The sequence below is a fragment of the Peromyscus californicus genome, unplaced genomic scaffold, assembly GCF_007827085.1.
Source record: "Peromyscus californicus insignis strain IS unplaced genomic scaffold, ASM782708v3 Scaffold_3__1_contigs__length_106647218, whole genome shotgun sequence".
NCBI lineage: Eukaryota > Metazoa > Chordata > Mammalia > Rodentia > Cricetidae > Peromyscus > Peromyscus californicus.
This window is the reverse complement of record NW_026294551.1, coordinates 73,034,663-73,051,133: the sequence shown is the minus strand read 5'-3', so window position 1 is coordinate 73,051,133 and position 16,471 is coordinate 73,034,663. Positions and strand designations below refer to the sequence as shown.

General features: G+C 54.5%; 1 protein-coding gene across 1 annotated transcript; it reads left to right on the top strand.

Moving 5' to 3' along the window:
- The first annotated feature begins 6,728 nt into the window (after positions 1-6,728).
- Positions 6,729-16,265, top strand: Mgat4b (alpha-1,3-mannosyl-glycoprotein 4-beta-N-acetylglucosaminyltransferase B). The gene is made up of 15 exons (XM_052758066.1): positions 6,729-6,834; positions 11,745-11,930; positions 12,027-12,167; positions 12,256-12,389; positions 12,826-12,872; positions 13,148-13,261; positions 13,453-13,528; positions 13,683-13,797; positions 14,102-14,232; positions 14,419-14,526; positions 14,607-14,800; positions 15,230-15,308; positions 15,388-15,475; positions 15,556-15,668; positions 15,758-16,265. Exons 1-15 carry the CDS (start codon positions 6,738-6,740, stop codon positions 15,779-15,781), a joined length of 1,647 nt encoding a protein of 548 aa, XP_052614026.1. The 5' UTR covers positions 6,729-6,737; the 3' UTR covers positions 15,782-16,265.
- Positions 16,266-16,471: the final 206 nt, after the last annotated feature.

The window sequence follows — 16,471 nt, the reverse complement described above, 5'->3', positions numbered from 1 at the left end:
TATAAGCTGGCTTGGGACTCAGATAGGTCTGCCTGCCCCTGCCTCTTGAATGCTGGGAGTAAAGGCTACCAGACTCAGCCCAAATATCAACTTAGATTTTTTTTTAATTATAGTGTGTGTGTGTGTGTGTGTGTGTGTGTGTGTGTGTGTGTGTGTGCACTACAGTGCACATGTAGCGGTCAGAGGAAAACTTGTGGGAATCCACTTTCTCCTTGCACCATTCGGGTCCTTGGGATGGAATGGCTTGGCAGGAAATGGCTTCACTCTCAGTGACATCTCACCATTGTGTATCAACTTAATGAGGAGGGATTACAGGCAAACAAATGATTTTTAGGGAAGATAACATGACTCATAAATTCTTCTGTAAAAACGCCCATTTGAGTGTGCCTGGTTATCTCTGGCGTTGAGACTCTGAGATTGAATCATTTTCTGGTTAATTCCAGCAGAGAGCACTCTGGGAGATTATGCTTTGAGGCACATGAAGGAGCTTAGGTGAAAACCTGTTCTCAGCTGTGCTCGGCCTTCAATTCCAGCACTTGGGGAGCCATAAGTGGATAGATCTCTGTGATTCAAGGCCAACCTGGCCTGCATATCAAGTTCCAGGACAGCCAGAACTACATAGAGAGAGCCTATTTCAAAAATAAACAAGCAAGCAAGCAAACAAACAAACAAATAAAATAAAAGCCTATTCTCAAGTGCTATCAGCTCAGAATAAGTCTATACAGTGGTGGTTAAATGGTGCATTCTGGACTTTGACCTCCAGCAGTCTGCTCTGGTAGCTGGTCTCCTGGCTTCCCCTCATTCCTCTCATTGTCCAAAGGAAGGTTCATCTTGAGATTTAAGTGTAAACTCTAGGTCCTGTTCTTCCTGCTTTTTGTTTTGATTTTTGAGACAGGGTTTCTCTGTGTAACAACAGCTCTGGCTGTCCTGGAACTTGGCATTGTAGACCAGGCTGGCCTCAAACACACAGAGATCCTCCTGCCTCTGCCTTTTGAGTGCTGGGATTAAAGGCATAGCACCACCACCACCCAGCCCCTCTTCCTGCTTTTTGATCTCAGGACAGAACCTCAAATAAGCCGATGACTGAAATCACAGCACTTGAGAAGTGGAGACTGGAGGAGGATCTGAAATTTAAGACTGGCCTTGGCTACACTGGATCAAAAAAGAAATAAGAAAAAAAAACAACTAACTAACTAAACCCTGACAAGGTACATAACGATCCTTCCCCAGCAAGCCCAGGGCCAGGACCTTACTGGGCTCTCTATCTGTACTGGTGGGAAAGGGGGCACTGTCCCTTTCAGATTCATTTGTATATGCTGAGGACAATTTCTCTGAGACCCCACCTCCTCTCCCCAGGGTCTTCCATTAAACCCACTTTCCCTGGGATGCCCTCTGCCCTTCCAGGCATGATTACCTTCCCACATTATAATCTTGCCAAGCTCGATGAACCTTGCCTCTCCAGCCCTGGGCAAGGTGGACAGGTTCTGGCAGGGCAGTGGCCAGATCAACATCAAAGCATTCATGTTTGTATTTTTTTATTTGGTTCATTTTTGTTTCTAGAGACAACCTTTACTCTGTAGGCCAGGTGGTGTGGTACTCACTATACAATCCAACTAGAAGTAATTCTTCTGCCTTAGTCACCCAGGTGCTGGGATTATGGGCATATGCCACCATTTACAAAATGTTTTACTCCTTCTTGTTTTTAAATGTATTGGAGTGTTTTGCTTGCATAAATGTATGTATCCAATGTGAGTGCAGTGCTCTCAGAGGCCAGAAGAGAGAGACTAATCCCTTGTGAGCTGTTGTGGGTGTTGGGAATCAAACCCTTTTCCTCTTAACAACTGAACTATTGGGGCTGGAGAGATGGCCCAGTGGTTAAGAGCTCTGACTGTTCTTCTAGAGGTCCTGGGTTCAAGTCTCAGCTCCCACATGGCAGCTCACAACTGTCTGTACTCCAAGATCTAACACCCTCACACAGATATACATGCAGGCAAAATACCAATACCAATGCAAATAAAAATAAATACATTTCTTTAAAAAAATAATTGAACAATTAGCTGGACTCTTTTAAAAAAAAAAAAATGCCGAATGCCGTTTATTGAAGGAGGGAGGAGGTCTTAAATACAGGCTTACAGCACAATGGGAGAACCCCGGAGGGCAGAAGTTTGCTACCAATGTTTTACAATCTTGCATCTAAGCTGTTAACGCCCATTATGCAGGATACACAGACAAGGAACTTCCCTTAAGCATTCAGGAGGGTGGAACCCAGCAGGGAATTAGCATAGGGAAGATATCAAGGTCAAGGTCAGCAAGCAAGGCAACAGTTACCCAAAAGGGGGGCCAGAGCCCTACAGGTCCCCCTTTTACTAAAAAATGAGCTTCTGACTTAGGTTGCGTGGGACACACAGGCGCTCTGTCTTAGGTTGGTGAGCGCCCCCCAGGAATTACCTGTCTCTGAATACTCATTATCATACAGGCTCAATCATGTGTGAGCTGCAGAGTTAATTGCTGCCAAAGATTTCAAAGTGGCACTGGGCTTGCAATCTGTGTGTTCGACACAGAAAAGACCAACAGAAGTCCTAACCCACCCATAGCCAGGAGGCTAAAGGCAACTGAGCCATTCCCTTCCTTAATGAGCCTTACTGCAAATTGGAGTCCTTGTAAGATGGTATCCCAAAAGCAAATGGAACTTGAGTTTATAAATTTATAATTTTCAAAGCCAATCGAAATGTATATAACTATTGAATTAAATTTATCATGCCCAATAGATTGAAAGATTAAATAACTGTGGTAGCTACTTTTGCTGCCAGGGTCTCCACACTGCTAGCTGTAGTAACCAATTATGAAATGGTAATCCCAGAAACAGTAACAGTGGTGGTCGCCACTCTGCCTCTGCCTCTTGAGTGCTGGGCTTAAAGGCATATTCCACTACCGACCAGCCCCATGATTCTTCTTAACTTGTAAGATCTAGAGGCAGGACTAATATCAGAAATATCAAGTTACTACAGTGTATCTGTTCTTTTGAAGTGTCTGCTACACCTCTAGTTGAAATAGATGAAAATTCCTAGTGATTTCTGTTGTGACAGTCACATAGACTGGGAAACCTACCGGCTGCTTCATAGTTGAAGGACACATCAAGGCTATGTGAAAACATGCATGGATTTCATACTCTTCTCAGCTCTATTCCTGTCCCCCTCCCCCAAGGCTGAACTCCTAGACCACCTCCAAAGGTTGTCCCAGAACAATGGCTGAGAGCTGTGATCGGAAGTGCTGGGTGTCATTCAGGCTTTTAAACCCTGGTCTGAACAGTGAGTTCCAGGCCAGCCAGTGTTACCCCAAATCTGTGAGACCCCAAATCTAACAAAGGAAGAAGAGGGGATGGCTCTATCTTCACTGTGTGAAAAGTGAGGAGGACACAGGAAGAGACACCCACAGCTAGGGTTTGAAAAGGAAAGCACGTTTTTTCTGGGCCCACGTGGCTCCATCTTCCTGAGTGAGCCCTTAGGACCTGAAGCCGAGCCTCAGGTGAAGGCGCATCACCAGCTGCAAGACAACACCAAGAGCCAGGAAATGTCTGGAGGGACTTGGGGTGGCAAGCAGGCCCAGATTAATTAATTACTACAAAGGCACAAGACAGTGGAAAATAGGACACATGCCCAGCAACCACAGCCCCATTTTAAAAGGAGAAGCCTGCAGGTAGACAGGCTGCTTGAGGTCCTAGCCTTGAGACATTGGCTCTCCGTGATACCATGGTCCTGCTCCCCACATATCAGGGGCCTTCATGGGCTTCTCCTCATTCCTGCTCCCCTGCTCCGAGGTAGTCATGGGATGGAGGAGGAGCTCAAAGGTGGTCACTGATGAAGGGCGACCCTACTTGGTTTTAACAATAGAAACCCAGAGTCAGACAGATGTCAAGGGTGAAAACTGGAACATCAGAGCAGAGCAGCCAGCCACTAGAGAGTTCTTAACTCTATGAAATCTCAGACCGAATGGGCCTTCTGTCTCTACAAATCCTCAGACTGGATGGGCGCCCGAGGTCCTGTCTCCACTCTGCCTCATACTCCTGTCTCCATCTCCCTAGTGCTGGGATTAAGGTGTGAACCACCACCACCGCCTGGCTGTGTTTCTCTTTTAGACTGATTCACTTTGGTGTAGCCCAGGGTAGCCTTGAACTCCTGATCTTCCTGTTTTCTCCTCCCAAGAGCGGGGGCTTAAAGGTGTGTGCCACCACGGCCTGGCCTCTATGGTTAACCAGTGGCTAGCTCCGCCCTCTGATCTCCAGGCAAGCTTTATTTGTCAGAAGACAAACAAAATATCACACAACACACTGACAGTCCATTTCCTTCACATCCACTGGTTTAATAATTGTAGCATTTTCCTAAGATCATCCCACTTTAAAACATAAATACACTTTCTTGTTTAGTTGATATTGGCAGTGAATGCTAACCACTGAGCTACATCTCCAGCTCTGATATACTTTTGTTGCTTGATTTTTAGATTTGTGTGTGTGTGCGCTCACGTACATGCGCAAGCACTTGCGTGACTGTGAGCGCTCTAGTGCTTGTGCCCATACCTATGGAGCTTGGGGGCTTCAAGGTGTCTGATCTCCCATAGAGCTGGAGTTACAGGATTGTGAGCCACCTGATACGGCTGCAGGGCACCTAACTCAGGTCCTCTGGAAGAGCAAGCAGTTAGTACTTGTAACTTTAACTGCTGAGCCATCTCTCCAACCTTATTGTTTGTTTTGGGGATAGTTGCGTTGTATAACGATACTTAGAATTGTGAATTTTCTATGTATATCTAGCTGGTCTCAAACCTTTGTTTTTGGGGTTGTTTTTTTTTTTTGGCCTGGAACTCACAGAGCTCCACCTGTCTCCAATGCCCAAGTGCTGGGATTAGAGGCATGCACCACGCTATACTAGCTGCACTATATTTTGTTGTTTTGTTTTGTTTTAAACAAAATTAAGACTTTATATGACTAAATGAAAACCTGCTATTCTTTGCAACACAGAGAAGACTCCTATGGAAATACAGACAAACCAGAATAGTTTCCTTCAGAAGACTCTAACAAGATCCGGTGTGGAAATAAGGCTGTAACCTGCTCTAAGTCACTCCAAACTGTAAAACAGTGTCTTTCCAGCTAGCTGTGCCTTGCTTCTGACCCCCTGACCCCCGCACCACCCCCAAGGTTTCACTATGCAGTCCTGGCTGATCTCCTGGGTATGGGACACTGCACTGTGCATATATATCATCATCACCGTAGCTTCTACTTTCCTGAGACCACCCCCACCTCCTCCTGCATCCCGGGTGCTTGATCACACCCAAGCGCCACCCTCCCGAGCAGGGCCCCCCGGGGCATACATACACACACACACATATATATGTGTGGGGGTGGCATTTGCTGCCACAGCTAGCATGCAGAGATCAGAGAACAAACTACAGGAGTCATTTCACTCCTTCCACCCTGTGGATCCTGAGGAATGGAACCCGAGTGGTCAGACTTGGTAGCAATCATCACGCGGGTCCTGCGTAGCTCCATTTTACAAAGTAGCATTTGGTTCCATTTTGAATGGCGGTGAGGCCCAATCAAGGAAGCAGACATGGCGCTACCAAAATGCATGCCCAGAGGCTGCCCTGGCCCAGCCAGTCCTTTCATTGTGTGTCCAGTTCCTGGTTCATCAGAGCCCTGGGGGGAAGTCTGTAATGAGTCCTTATATGAAAGTGCAAGACAAGACCAGCAATAAAGGCTCAGGCGGCTGCTGTAATAAAGGCTGAGCCAGAGCCCGTTGTCACCGTGCAGACCTGGTGCCCCTGTAAACTGCAGATTGAGCCTGACTGTCGCCCACAGCACCCCTGGCACCTCCGGGAAGCTAGCCGACTGGGCTCTGGAGGACTGTTACTCCTGAGAGCGGCCCATTGTCCTTGTTCCATATAGTAGGAGCGCCTCCCCCGTCCACAGCATACCATCCGAGGCGCAGCAGAGAATGTCCTAGGAAGGCAGAACTGGTGGGCGCAGGAGAGGGCAAGGGACACTCCTGGCCGCGCCTGTCAGCTAGAGATAACCTCAGCCCGGCCACTCGGGTCCCCTCCCAAGCCGAGACCCTCTCGGTCGGGAGGAGGGCTTGAGGTCTGGGTGTGGGGAGTTGCCCATGGGATCTTCCTGAAAGCCGACTTGTAGGGCTGGCACCTCCGCAGTCTGTCCCTGCTGCACGCACAGTAGCTGACCTTCACTCATCACTACCGTAGCCTCGACTTTCCTGAGACTAGACCACCTCTCCCTCATGGTGCGCTCTTCCACGCGAGCGCCGTGCTTCCCGAGCTTGGCCCACCGGGATCCCGGGCGCTGGCCTCCCACCCCGCCCCCTCGCGGTGCTCCCAGCGGCAGCGGGTGATGCGGCCCCTTTAAATCCCGGCCGCCCCGCCCTTCGCCGTCGACTCGGCGGCGGTCCCGGATCCAGCCGGGCCGCGGCTCTTGCCGCCTTGCCCAACCCTGCCCGGCCCCGGCCCCGGCCCAGCCTCCGACCGAGGCCGCTAGCGCCGCGCGCCGCGGAGGAGCAGCCCGTCCGGCCCCCGCCCGTCCCTCTTCCCGCCCAGATCGCAGCCGCCTCTTCCGGGCCCGCAGCTCCCCCGCGCTCCGGGGCCGGGGCCCCCGCCGCCTCCCGGCCCCCGCGCCCCGGCCCCGGTCCCCCGGGCCATGCGGCCTCGGCCCCGCCGGCGCCCGCCGCGCACCGGGGGAGATGAGGCTCCGCAATGGCACCTTCCTGACGCTGCTGCTCTTCTGCTTGTGCGCCTTCCTGTCGCTCTCCTGGTACGCGGCGCTCAGCGGCCAGAAAGGTGAGCCCCTACCCCGTCGCCGCCCGCGCAGGCCCGCACCCGGTGCACCTGAGCCCCTCCCATCCTCGCCCCACTTGTTTGCTGCTGCCCTAACGAAATCCCCCGGTCCCGCCGGGCCGAGGAGGGCGAGCGGTGACCGGTTCCCCGTCCTCTCCGTGTGGCACTCAGGACTGGCCTCTCTGCCTGCGGTTAGCCCATGCCAGGGGCGGGCGCTCCCACGGGCAAGTTAAAGACAGACAGACCTACGGAGTTACCACATAGAGGGGCAGAGACACAAGGTCACAGAGGTAGTTGTGATCAGGTGGACCCAGAGAACCCACCGCAGGCTCTTGGACAAGAGCAGGCGCAGTGTGGTTGAAGCAGGTGAGGAGCTACAGCCAAGGCATCCATCCTCCTGCCTCATTCACTTCTGTGCCCTGCTGCAGCCTTGCCCCTGTGAGTGCTGCTCCCTGGAGGCCTACAGCCTTCTCCATGGCACCAGGCCCCCGGACTCCTCTGGAGGGCCTCCTGATCAGCTAGCCCAGGAGCCCTGATACGTGATCATCTTGTGGGGTTTCCTTGGCTCACTTCAGCTCCCTGATACACCTTTGAAGCTTGGGCAGGCTGGCCAGTCCTCTTGGGAGTAGAGGGGTACAGGCCCTAGCACTGTCAGGAGTTCTGAGCTAGCTTGAGTGGTTTGAGCTGACCGGGAACTGAGGATCTCAGAGGCCATGATCCACCCAGCCTGAACACAGGAGGCTCTTGGAAAAGCTGCTTCCTTCCTTCCTGCCTTCTGGTCTTCCTGTCATGTCAGGCTGAGGCAAGTTAGCCCTCTCCCTCCCTCAGACAGGCTTTCTGTTGCCCAAGGTGATGCTAAATGAGTCTGGGGAAAGAGGCATGGGGAAAGTCCAGCTCACACCACCAGGCTCCTGCCAGCCCAGGCCAGCCCAGCCTTCTCTAGGACTTGTCCTGTGCTGGTGGAGGCCTGGATTGGCCTTGAGAGAATCACAAGCCAGGAACTCTGAGGAGAGATTCCCTAGAGCCTGACACAGAGAGAGCGTGGTCAGGGCAGAGGCTGTGGAATGGGATGAGCTATCAGGAAAGGGTATGGCCAAGGTGGGGTTCTCTGGAGGTAGGGTATGTCACTCAGGAGGATACATTTTCAGCCCTTGGCAGAGTGGCCATGAAAGGCCATGGAGACTGTAGTGGAGCCATGTCTGAAGAACTCGGACCGGCTTGTCCCATTGTGGGTAGGGCCATTAGTCCTTGTGTCTCATCCTCAGTTAGGCAATGTGTGCTTCCCCATCTGATGTCAAGACACCTCCTGAGGGAGTCACCACTCTGAGACTGGCACTCTGGGGACCTGGGGAGCAAGAGAGCCAGAGAAGGGTGGGGCTCAGGTGCAGAGTTCTTCTTCCTGAGGGACCGCAAGCCCAGGAGCCTGTGCCATGGAGAGGGCGGTGACTGGGCCAGCCCTGTCCAGGGGCTGTATTGTTTCCAAGGGTGTCCAGCCAGGCCAGGTGTCTGGAAGTCAGGAATCTGGGCCGTGAACCCTTCCCATTCTTCCATGCAGACAGCTCAGTAGCAAGCTCACAGTGAAGCCATACTCAGCCAGTCAGCCACTAGATCGGAGCTGGCTTCCAGTTTGCAGAGGATATAGGGCTCAGGAGGGGCCCAGTACTTCAGGGAAAGGCAGAAGAACCGGAAGGGAGGACGTAGGCAGAGAGCCAGAGAGGAAGGAAACAGCAGGAGCAGGGGTCACCCCAGAAGCCTGGGATAAGAATGGCAAGGACTCAGACTTGGCCAGATGCAACCAGGGTTCAGGACCCAGGTTCAAATGCAGCCTTGGCTCTATCTGTTGAAGCAGCCAGACGTGCAGGAATCAAACTATAACCTCAGCCAAGCGGCTGCTGAGCTTGCACCTGAGGAGAGACAGAGCTGCAGAGCCCTCCTCAGTGCCCAGGCTTCCCCTCTCACTGGACTGGATAGCAGTGATGGACCCTTCATCTCCTAGAGTCCTTGGAGGCTACAAAACCTGGAGACAGTGGACACCTGCCACTCTCCACCTCTGCCCCTACCTTCTTGCAGGTCCATAGCAGACCTTTGGCTAGGCTTGGCATCCTCCTATGGCCCCGAGCCTATTTCCCCTTCTCTGCACAGTGTACAAAGTTTGTACCCCAGCTTGGTTCTGCCAAGCTCTGCTTCCTCTGCCAAGAGATTGTGGTTTGTGGGCCTCGGGACATATTTAATTACCCTGCTTGCAGGGCATCGCGGGTCCCACAGCCAGTATAATCTATTATGGTATGACCACTGCTGCTGTCCACCTCTGGGCCAGCTCCATCCTGCTTCCCTGGGCTAGGAAAGTGTGAATGGAAGCCAGGGTCCTCTGCTTCCCAGGAAGCCCTATCCTGACCTGCTCCACACACCCGGAGAGACCAAAGACTCCCCAGGCCCCCATCACCAACCTACCTCATTACCCAGCCCACTAAAGGTGTGGGGTGCCAGGATGATCTAGTCAAGTCCCTCACTTTAAGAACAACCCATAGGGAGGCAATCACACAGCTTCAGTTTCTGGATTTAAAGGGTACAAGGACAGAGGGGACCCCCCAGTCAGTAGACCTGGGAATAGATCACTGGGCTCTTACAGGAAGCAACGCCAGGCAGAACAGAGCCAGCAAAGTATGGTGGGCCACTAAAGGAAAGGTCCTGTGGAGTTCAGAAAAATGACGGCTGGTGTGTGGACAGCAGCCAGGCCCAGGAACCCAAGGGGCCCATTACTTGCTGGTAAACAGTTGAAGAACAGGCCGTAGGAAGGGAGGTCAGGATAGGGATCCAGCTGTGCCCGGGGCCTTGCTGATCAGGATGGTTCAGGGAAGTGCCACCCACCATAACCTACCTGAGGGAGTCTAATGTAAGAGAGCTTGGCTTACTTCCAGAGCAGAGTAGGTCTGGTGGAAGCGCACACAAGTGTCACAGATCACTATTGCTTCCCCTGTTCCCTTCCATGGCCCCACCTCAGGGCTGCTTGGGACACTGCCAGTGGCACAGGCTGCCCCTTAGCTCCACTATGAGGGGAAGGCAGGGGCTTCCCTTCCAGGCTGAGGGGAGGCACCTGTCTGTCTAGGCCACTGTGAACCACCACCCTGGCTGTCTCTGCCGGCCTGGGCACCTCTAACCCTCAACCCTGTCTGTTGTTGGTATAGCCCAGTGCTGGGAGGGTGAGATTGGAGGTGGGTTCTCAGTGTTCAAGGGTCAGGTTTCCAGGGTAACCTGGCCCCTGAGCCCAGCTCTGAGTCTCACAGATCCTGTAACTTGACTCCCTCTTCCTCCCCCTTCGGGGCTGTACCTAAGCCTGGGTGTGGCCTGGGACTTTAGCCCTGGGTAAGACAGGACATAATACTGGGTGTGGGGGGAGGGGGCTCCTCGGGTAAGGGATGCCTCAACGGAATCCATTTGACTTGACTCTTCTGTCTCCGAGCCTTTCCCTTTTCCTCCACGCTCCTCCCTTCGACCCAAGTAGCACATAGGTCTCTGCCCTGGTTGGGGAGGAAGCAGCGTGTCCTGAAATGGCTCCCTCGCCTGGAACCTCACCTTTGGTTTACAGGCTCGAGGGGTAACTCACCCCACCTTCTGGGGCTGTCTGCCCACCAAGAATTTGATGCCTGGGGATGGGATGGGATTTGGAAAGGCTTCCTAGACTCAGAGAGAAGGCCTTGAAGGCTAGGCCAGATGATGTGGGATTCGCACAGAAGAAATGCCCTGTGCAGAAGCTGACAAAGGAGAGGGGGGGTGTATGTGATAGCAAATAAAGAGGCCAAAAGGCAGCCAGACAAAGGCCTTGAGTGCCCAGGCTGGCAGGAGCTTGCTGGCCCCTAGCCAGGGAGATGCTGCTGATCCCTCTCGCTGTTGATCCCTGCCAGACCTTTGGGGCCAGGTGTTTCTCACCCTGGGGACTCTCCTCCACCCTCAGGCAGCTCCCCTCAGAGTCCCAATCACCCCCGCACCCCTGCTATCGGGGCCCAGCTGCTGCCAGCTCTGGAGTATAGCAGAGAATCAGACCGCTTTCCTCGGGATGGCATGCAGACCCTTCTAGGTGATCCAAGCCTGGCACACAGGCCGTCTGTGGTTGGGGCTCCTGCTGTGGACTGCTTGAGCAACCCCAGGGCTAGTCAGCTTCATCTGTTGATCTGAACATGGGGGTGGCCTGGGCTCTGGGTGGGTGTGAGGTGGAAAGAACCCAGTGAGTGAACAATTTAGGGACAACCATGCGTGAAGAGCAGCCTACCGCCACCACACTCACACCACACATACACCCTGCAGGAACACACAGTCACAGGGCCTGTGCCCAGCTAGGCTCAGACCTTAGGGCTAGAGTCTGGGGGCGCTGGCTGAATGGAGCCTTAAGGATGGGGCTGTCCGTCATCTCAGCCTTGAAGGGAAGGCAGGAGAGAGGCAGAAGGCTGGGCTTTAGGAGCTCCTTAGGAAGGGCTGTGTCCTTGTGCCCTGAATGGGACTCTGGGTATCTGACTCCCAGCAAGGGGTACGGTCTGCAAAAGCAAGAGGGGACTTTGGGAGCCTGTGGGCGGGGAGGGTTCAGTCTGAGGCTATTCCAATCTGTGCTTAGGACTACCCTCTAGGACTGGGAGGTGGTTATACCATCTTCCTACCTTGGATACATTAAAGGATGAGATAAGTGGGTGGGGAGAGTACTGACCGCTGATCCTCTTGCTGGGGGCTTTTCAACCCCAGGGTGAGCATCTGTGTAACTTCACATCAACTGGTATGTGCCCCATAGTTGCGGTGTGGCCGGCACACCTTTACAGGTGTGCTCTTACACAGATGTTCAGTGATGACATGCTGTGGGACTGGGTCCGTAGGAAGCTTGTTCCCTGATGTTAGTCTGTGTGTGTCACCCCCCTGCTCCCCACCAGGTGACGTGGTGGACATTTACCAGCGCGAGTTTCTGGCACTGAGAGACCGTTTGCACGCGGCCGAGCAGGAGAGCCTGAAGCGCTCCAAGGAGCTAAACCTGGTGCTGGACGAGATCAAGAGGGCAGTGTCCGAGAGGCAGGCGCTGCGGGACGGAGAGGGCAATCGCACTTGGGGCCGCCTAACTGGTGAGCTCCTGCGGGATGGGGTGGATGGTGGTCTGCAAGAGCTGGGCTGTTTTCAGGCCCAGCAAAATCTGACCTGCCCCTTTCCCAACCACCCAGAGGATCCGAGACTGAAGCCGTGGAACGTCTCGCACAGGCACGTGCTTCATCTGCCCACCGTCTTCCACCATCTGCCGCACCTGTTGGCCAAGGAGAGCAGTCTGCAGCCTGCAGTGCGGGTGGGCCAGGGTCGCACCGGAGGTATGGGCGTGGCCCGGGAGGGGCGAGAGGCGGGCAGAGAGGCTGTCCCCGGAGCCCTGTCCAGTGTCACCCCTCCGCGCCCCTGCAGTGTCCGTGGTGATGGGCATTCCAAGCGTGAGGCGCGAGGTGCACTCGTACCTGACTGACACATTGCACTCGCTCATCTCGGAGCTGAGCCCGCAGGAGAAGGAAGACTCGGTCATCGTGGTGCTGATCGCCGAGGCGAGTGGCCCAGGGCCTGGGGATACAGGAACACGAAGGGGAAGACACACAGGAACAATCCACCAGAAAAGAGAACTACAGACAGAACGGCATGGGGGCGGGGCGGGAGGACGGGGACACAATCAGAATTGCAGTCATTAGTTTCATTCACAAATGGATCAAGACAAAAAGTTCAAAAGAAAGATGAGTCTTTGCGCCCCCTTGTGGAGACACTAGTTATCTGGTTCCCTTCACCCCACACCTCTGGCCCGGGACTCAGTATCTCAAAAGGCTATTTTCTGAGGTAACTGTGACCACAGCCAGGCTCAGCCCCCCATCTCTCAAGACAGGAAGTCACTCCTATATGTGAGGACATCTGAAGCTCCCACTCCTGCTTCTCCCCCTTCCAGACCATTTGGGGTGGTAGCTAAGCTAAGTGTATGTGGTCTTTCCACAGACTGACCCACAGTACACCTCGGCAGTGACAGAAAACATCAAGGCCTTGTGAGTACCAGCAACCAGGAAAGGTTGCTGGAGGGAGGGCAGCCGGATGCCTGCCTCCCCTAAGGAGATCTGCCTTGTGTGGGGAGGGGCTTCCCTTCTCTGTTAAAAGGGAAAGTGTATGAGGGCCCTCACCTTTCTGGAGTCCCAGTGCCTCAGGAGGCTAGTGGAGGAGGATGCCTGCTTAGTGAGCTTTCTGGGCCAGGGAGGGTCTGGAGAGCTTCCAGCCTTCTTTTGCCTCTGGAGACTGCACACCCACTGAACCTTCCCCCACCTAGGTTCCCCACAGAGATCCATTCTGGGCTCCTGGAAGTCATCTCCCCTTCCCCTCACTTCTACCCTGACTTCTCCCGCCTTCGAGAGTCCTTTGGGGACCCCAAGGAGAGAGTCAGGTACTCATGCTCAATGCTCCCAGCAGTCTGTTGGTGCTAGGCCACTGTCAATGTCTCTTTGGAGGACCCTGTCTGGTGGGTGGGGTGGGGAGTGGGCAGGGTGGGTCCTAGCTGCCTCAGTGGCTTCTCTGTGGTAGTCCACTGGAGGTGGAGTTGTCTCTGCTTCTGAAGCGCCTGCCCCTGGCCCATAGGTGGAGGACCAAACAGAACCTTGATTACTGCTTCCTCATGATGTACGCGCAGTCCAAAGGCATCTACTATGTGCAGGTCAGCCAGAAGCTTTTCTCCTGCCCACCTGAACCTGTTTGACCTTGACCTTGCCTACTCTGCACATGGCCACACTTGGGTGAGGGACCCCACTTCTGCCCCGTGTCAGTCCTGAGTCCCAGCCCCTTACTGTTCCTCCCTCCTCCTTGTGCAGCTGGAGGATGACATCATAGCCAAGCCCAGCTACTTGAGCACTATGAAGAACTTTGCCCTCCAGCAGCCCTCTGAGGACTGGATGATCCTGGAGTTCTCCCAGCTGGGCTTCATTGGTAGGCCACCCCACCCCCACCCCACCCCCTGTGCTGGTCCCCACTAGCCAGATGACAGCCCTTCAGTCCCGCCTATGCCCCTCCATCTACCATCTCTCAGCCCCAGTACCTTGCTAGTGAGCCTTTGTGGAAGTGCCCTTTGTATGAGGATGTCCGAGGGTCCCCAGCCCTGCCCCGTCTTCTTGGGCCCACACCTGCCCGAAGTCTACCCACAAGGTTTGCTGTGAGATGCTCCACATTGGCCCCCACCGGGATGAAGAAGTACTTTCCACTCAGAGCCCTTTTTCCTGACTCCTACCCTCAGGGAAGATGTTCAAGTCACTGGATCTGAGCCTGATTGTAGAGTTCATCCTTATGTTCTACCGAGACAAGCCCATCGACTGGCTTCTGGACCACATCCTGTGGGTGAAAGTCTGCAACCCTGAGAAAGATGCGGTGAGCAGGGGGTGCTTGGAACCAGCGCAGACGCTGCCAGCTCACACTGTGTTCCTGGCTGTGCCTCTGTGGCAAGGAGAGGACAGACACTGCTGGCTGAGGAAACCTCCTAGTTATCCTGAGGAAAGGCCCCATCCTTGGGGTCCCGACTGAGCGGAACCCTAAGGTGTCACTCTCGGTTCACAGAAACATTGTGACCGGCAGAAGGCCAACCTTCGGATCCGCTTCAAGCCGTCCCTCTTCCAGCACGTGGGCACTCACTCCTCACTGGCGGGCAAGATCCAGAAACTGAAGGTGGGGTGTGCCACAGAGTCAGGACAGAGCAGTGGAGACAGGACTGGAGGATGGCCCTGATGCCTGCTGTTCCTCTCTAGGATAAAGATTTTGGAAAGCACGCCCTCCGGAAGGAGCATGTCAACCCCCCAGCGGAGGTGAGCACAAGCCTCAAGACGTACCAGCATTTCACCCTGGAGAAGGCCTACCTGCGAGAGGACTTCTTCTGGGCCTTCACACCTGCCGCAGGAGACTTCATCCGCTTCCGCTTCTTCCAGCCGCTGCGCCTTGAGCGGTCAGTGCTCCCTGGGAAAGGGGACAGGGTGAACACCAGCTAGAGGCCTCGGCGGGCGTGTATCTCTGGGTCTTTAGGTACCCCTTCTACCATCCCTGAGGGAATTATCTGCCCCCATCATCAACTAGCCCCACCCTGGCTCAGTTTCCTTATTGAAAAGCACTACCCATAATAGTTCTAACTACCTTGTGAGGACTAAGGCAGGCGGATCTTTAGGGACTCAGTGATAGCCATCACCACAGCCTCAGGGTAAGGCCCTGCTGCCTTGCACGGCCCATGGACTGTCCAAGATGGTGCCAAACCTCCCCCAGCACCTGGAGGCCCCTAATAGTTTCTGGCTCAGGCATGGCCTCTCTGCTGGGCCTGGGCAGTATGCCTGGGCAGTACCTCACCTTTACCACAGCTCACCAGCCTGCTTGGCTCCTGTAGGTTCTTCTTCCGCAGCGGGAACATTGAGCACCCAGAAGATAAACTCTTCAACACTTCTGTGGAGGTGTTGCCCTTTGACGTGAGTATGGCGGGTATGGGTGAGAACTGAGGCTGCCCCCTTCTGGCCAGACACTCTAGCCCTGCTGCTTTGCCCCCAGAACCCCCAGTCAGAGAAGGAGGCCCTTCAGGAGGGCCGCTCAGCCACTCTCCGGTACCCTAGGAGCCCTGATGGTTACCTCCAGATCGGTGAGTAGGGCAGGGCCTGTGTGGGCTGGGCTTTTGGGTGTGGCTTTTGATTTTTACCTCTAGGTACTGCCCTCCCACAGGCTCCTTCTACAAGGGTGTAGCTGAAGGGGAAGTGGATCCTGCCTTTGGGCCCCTGGAAGCACTGCGCCTCTCCATCCAGACTGACTCCCCAGTGTGGGTCATCTTGAGTGAGGTGAGATCGGCTGGGCACAGTGATGGGACCAGCCTCTAGACCATAAGAAGCCCCAAGGCACCTGCTCATCCTGAGCCTGACTCTTGCAGATCTTTCTGAAAAAGGCCGACTAAATGGAAGGCTTCCAAGGGTGCTCCGTGGCCGGCTCTGGAGCCCACGGTTCCAAGGGTGTTGCTGCTGCTGCCGCCGCTGCCGCCCCAAAGGACCAGGCATATCCACCGCACCTGAAGGGTTCTGCCTGGAAGGCGGCTCGGGCTGGCCTGGGGTCCACCGCTGGCCCGGAGGCCCCAGAAGCTGGTGCTGCGCCGGGCCGCTGGAGGAGGCAAGCGGCCCCCACACTGTGCCTGAGGGCCGGCCTGCTGCCGCCCAAAAAGAACCGAACCGAACCGAACCGTTTGCCCCTGGCCAGTCGGCTTGAGCCAGGCCATTTTAGAAGAGCTTTTTTTTGGGCGCCCGCTGTGTGCGGCGCGAACACTGGAATGCATACACTACTTTATGTGCTGTGTTTTTTATTCTTGGATACATTTGATTTTTTCACGTAAGTTCGCATATACTTCTATAAGAGCGTGACTTGTAATAAAGGGTTAATGAAGTGTATGCCTCATAGGTGCATGTTCTGGCCAGGCACTTGTGTGTCTGCCTGTCTGTATTTGGCCTATCCCCATGGGTTCCCAAAACTTGCTGATGGCGGGGACTGGGGGAGCTCACCTATGCTGGGAGACTCTCATCCAGAGCTGACTGGCTACTTGGTGAAGGTGACTTTGACCTCTGTCGTGCCAGGGAGTCCCCAACCCCCTTTTTAC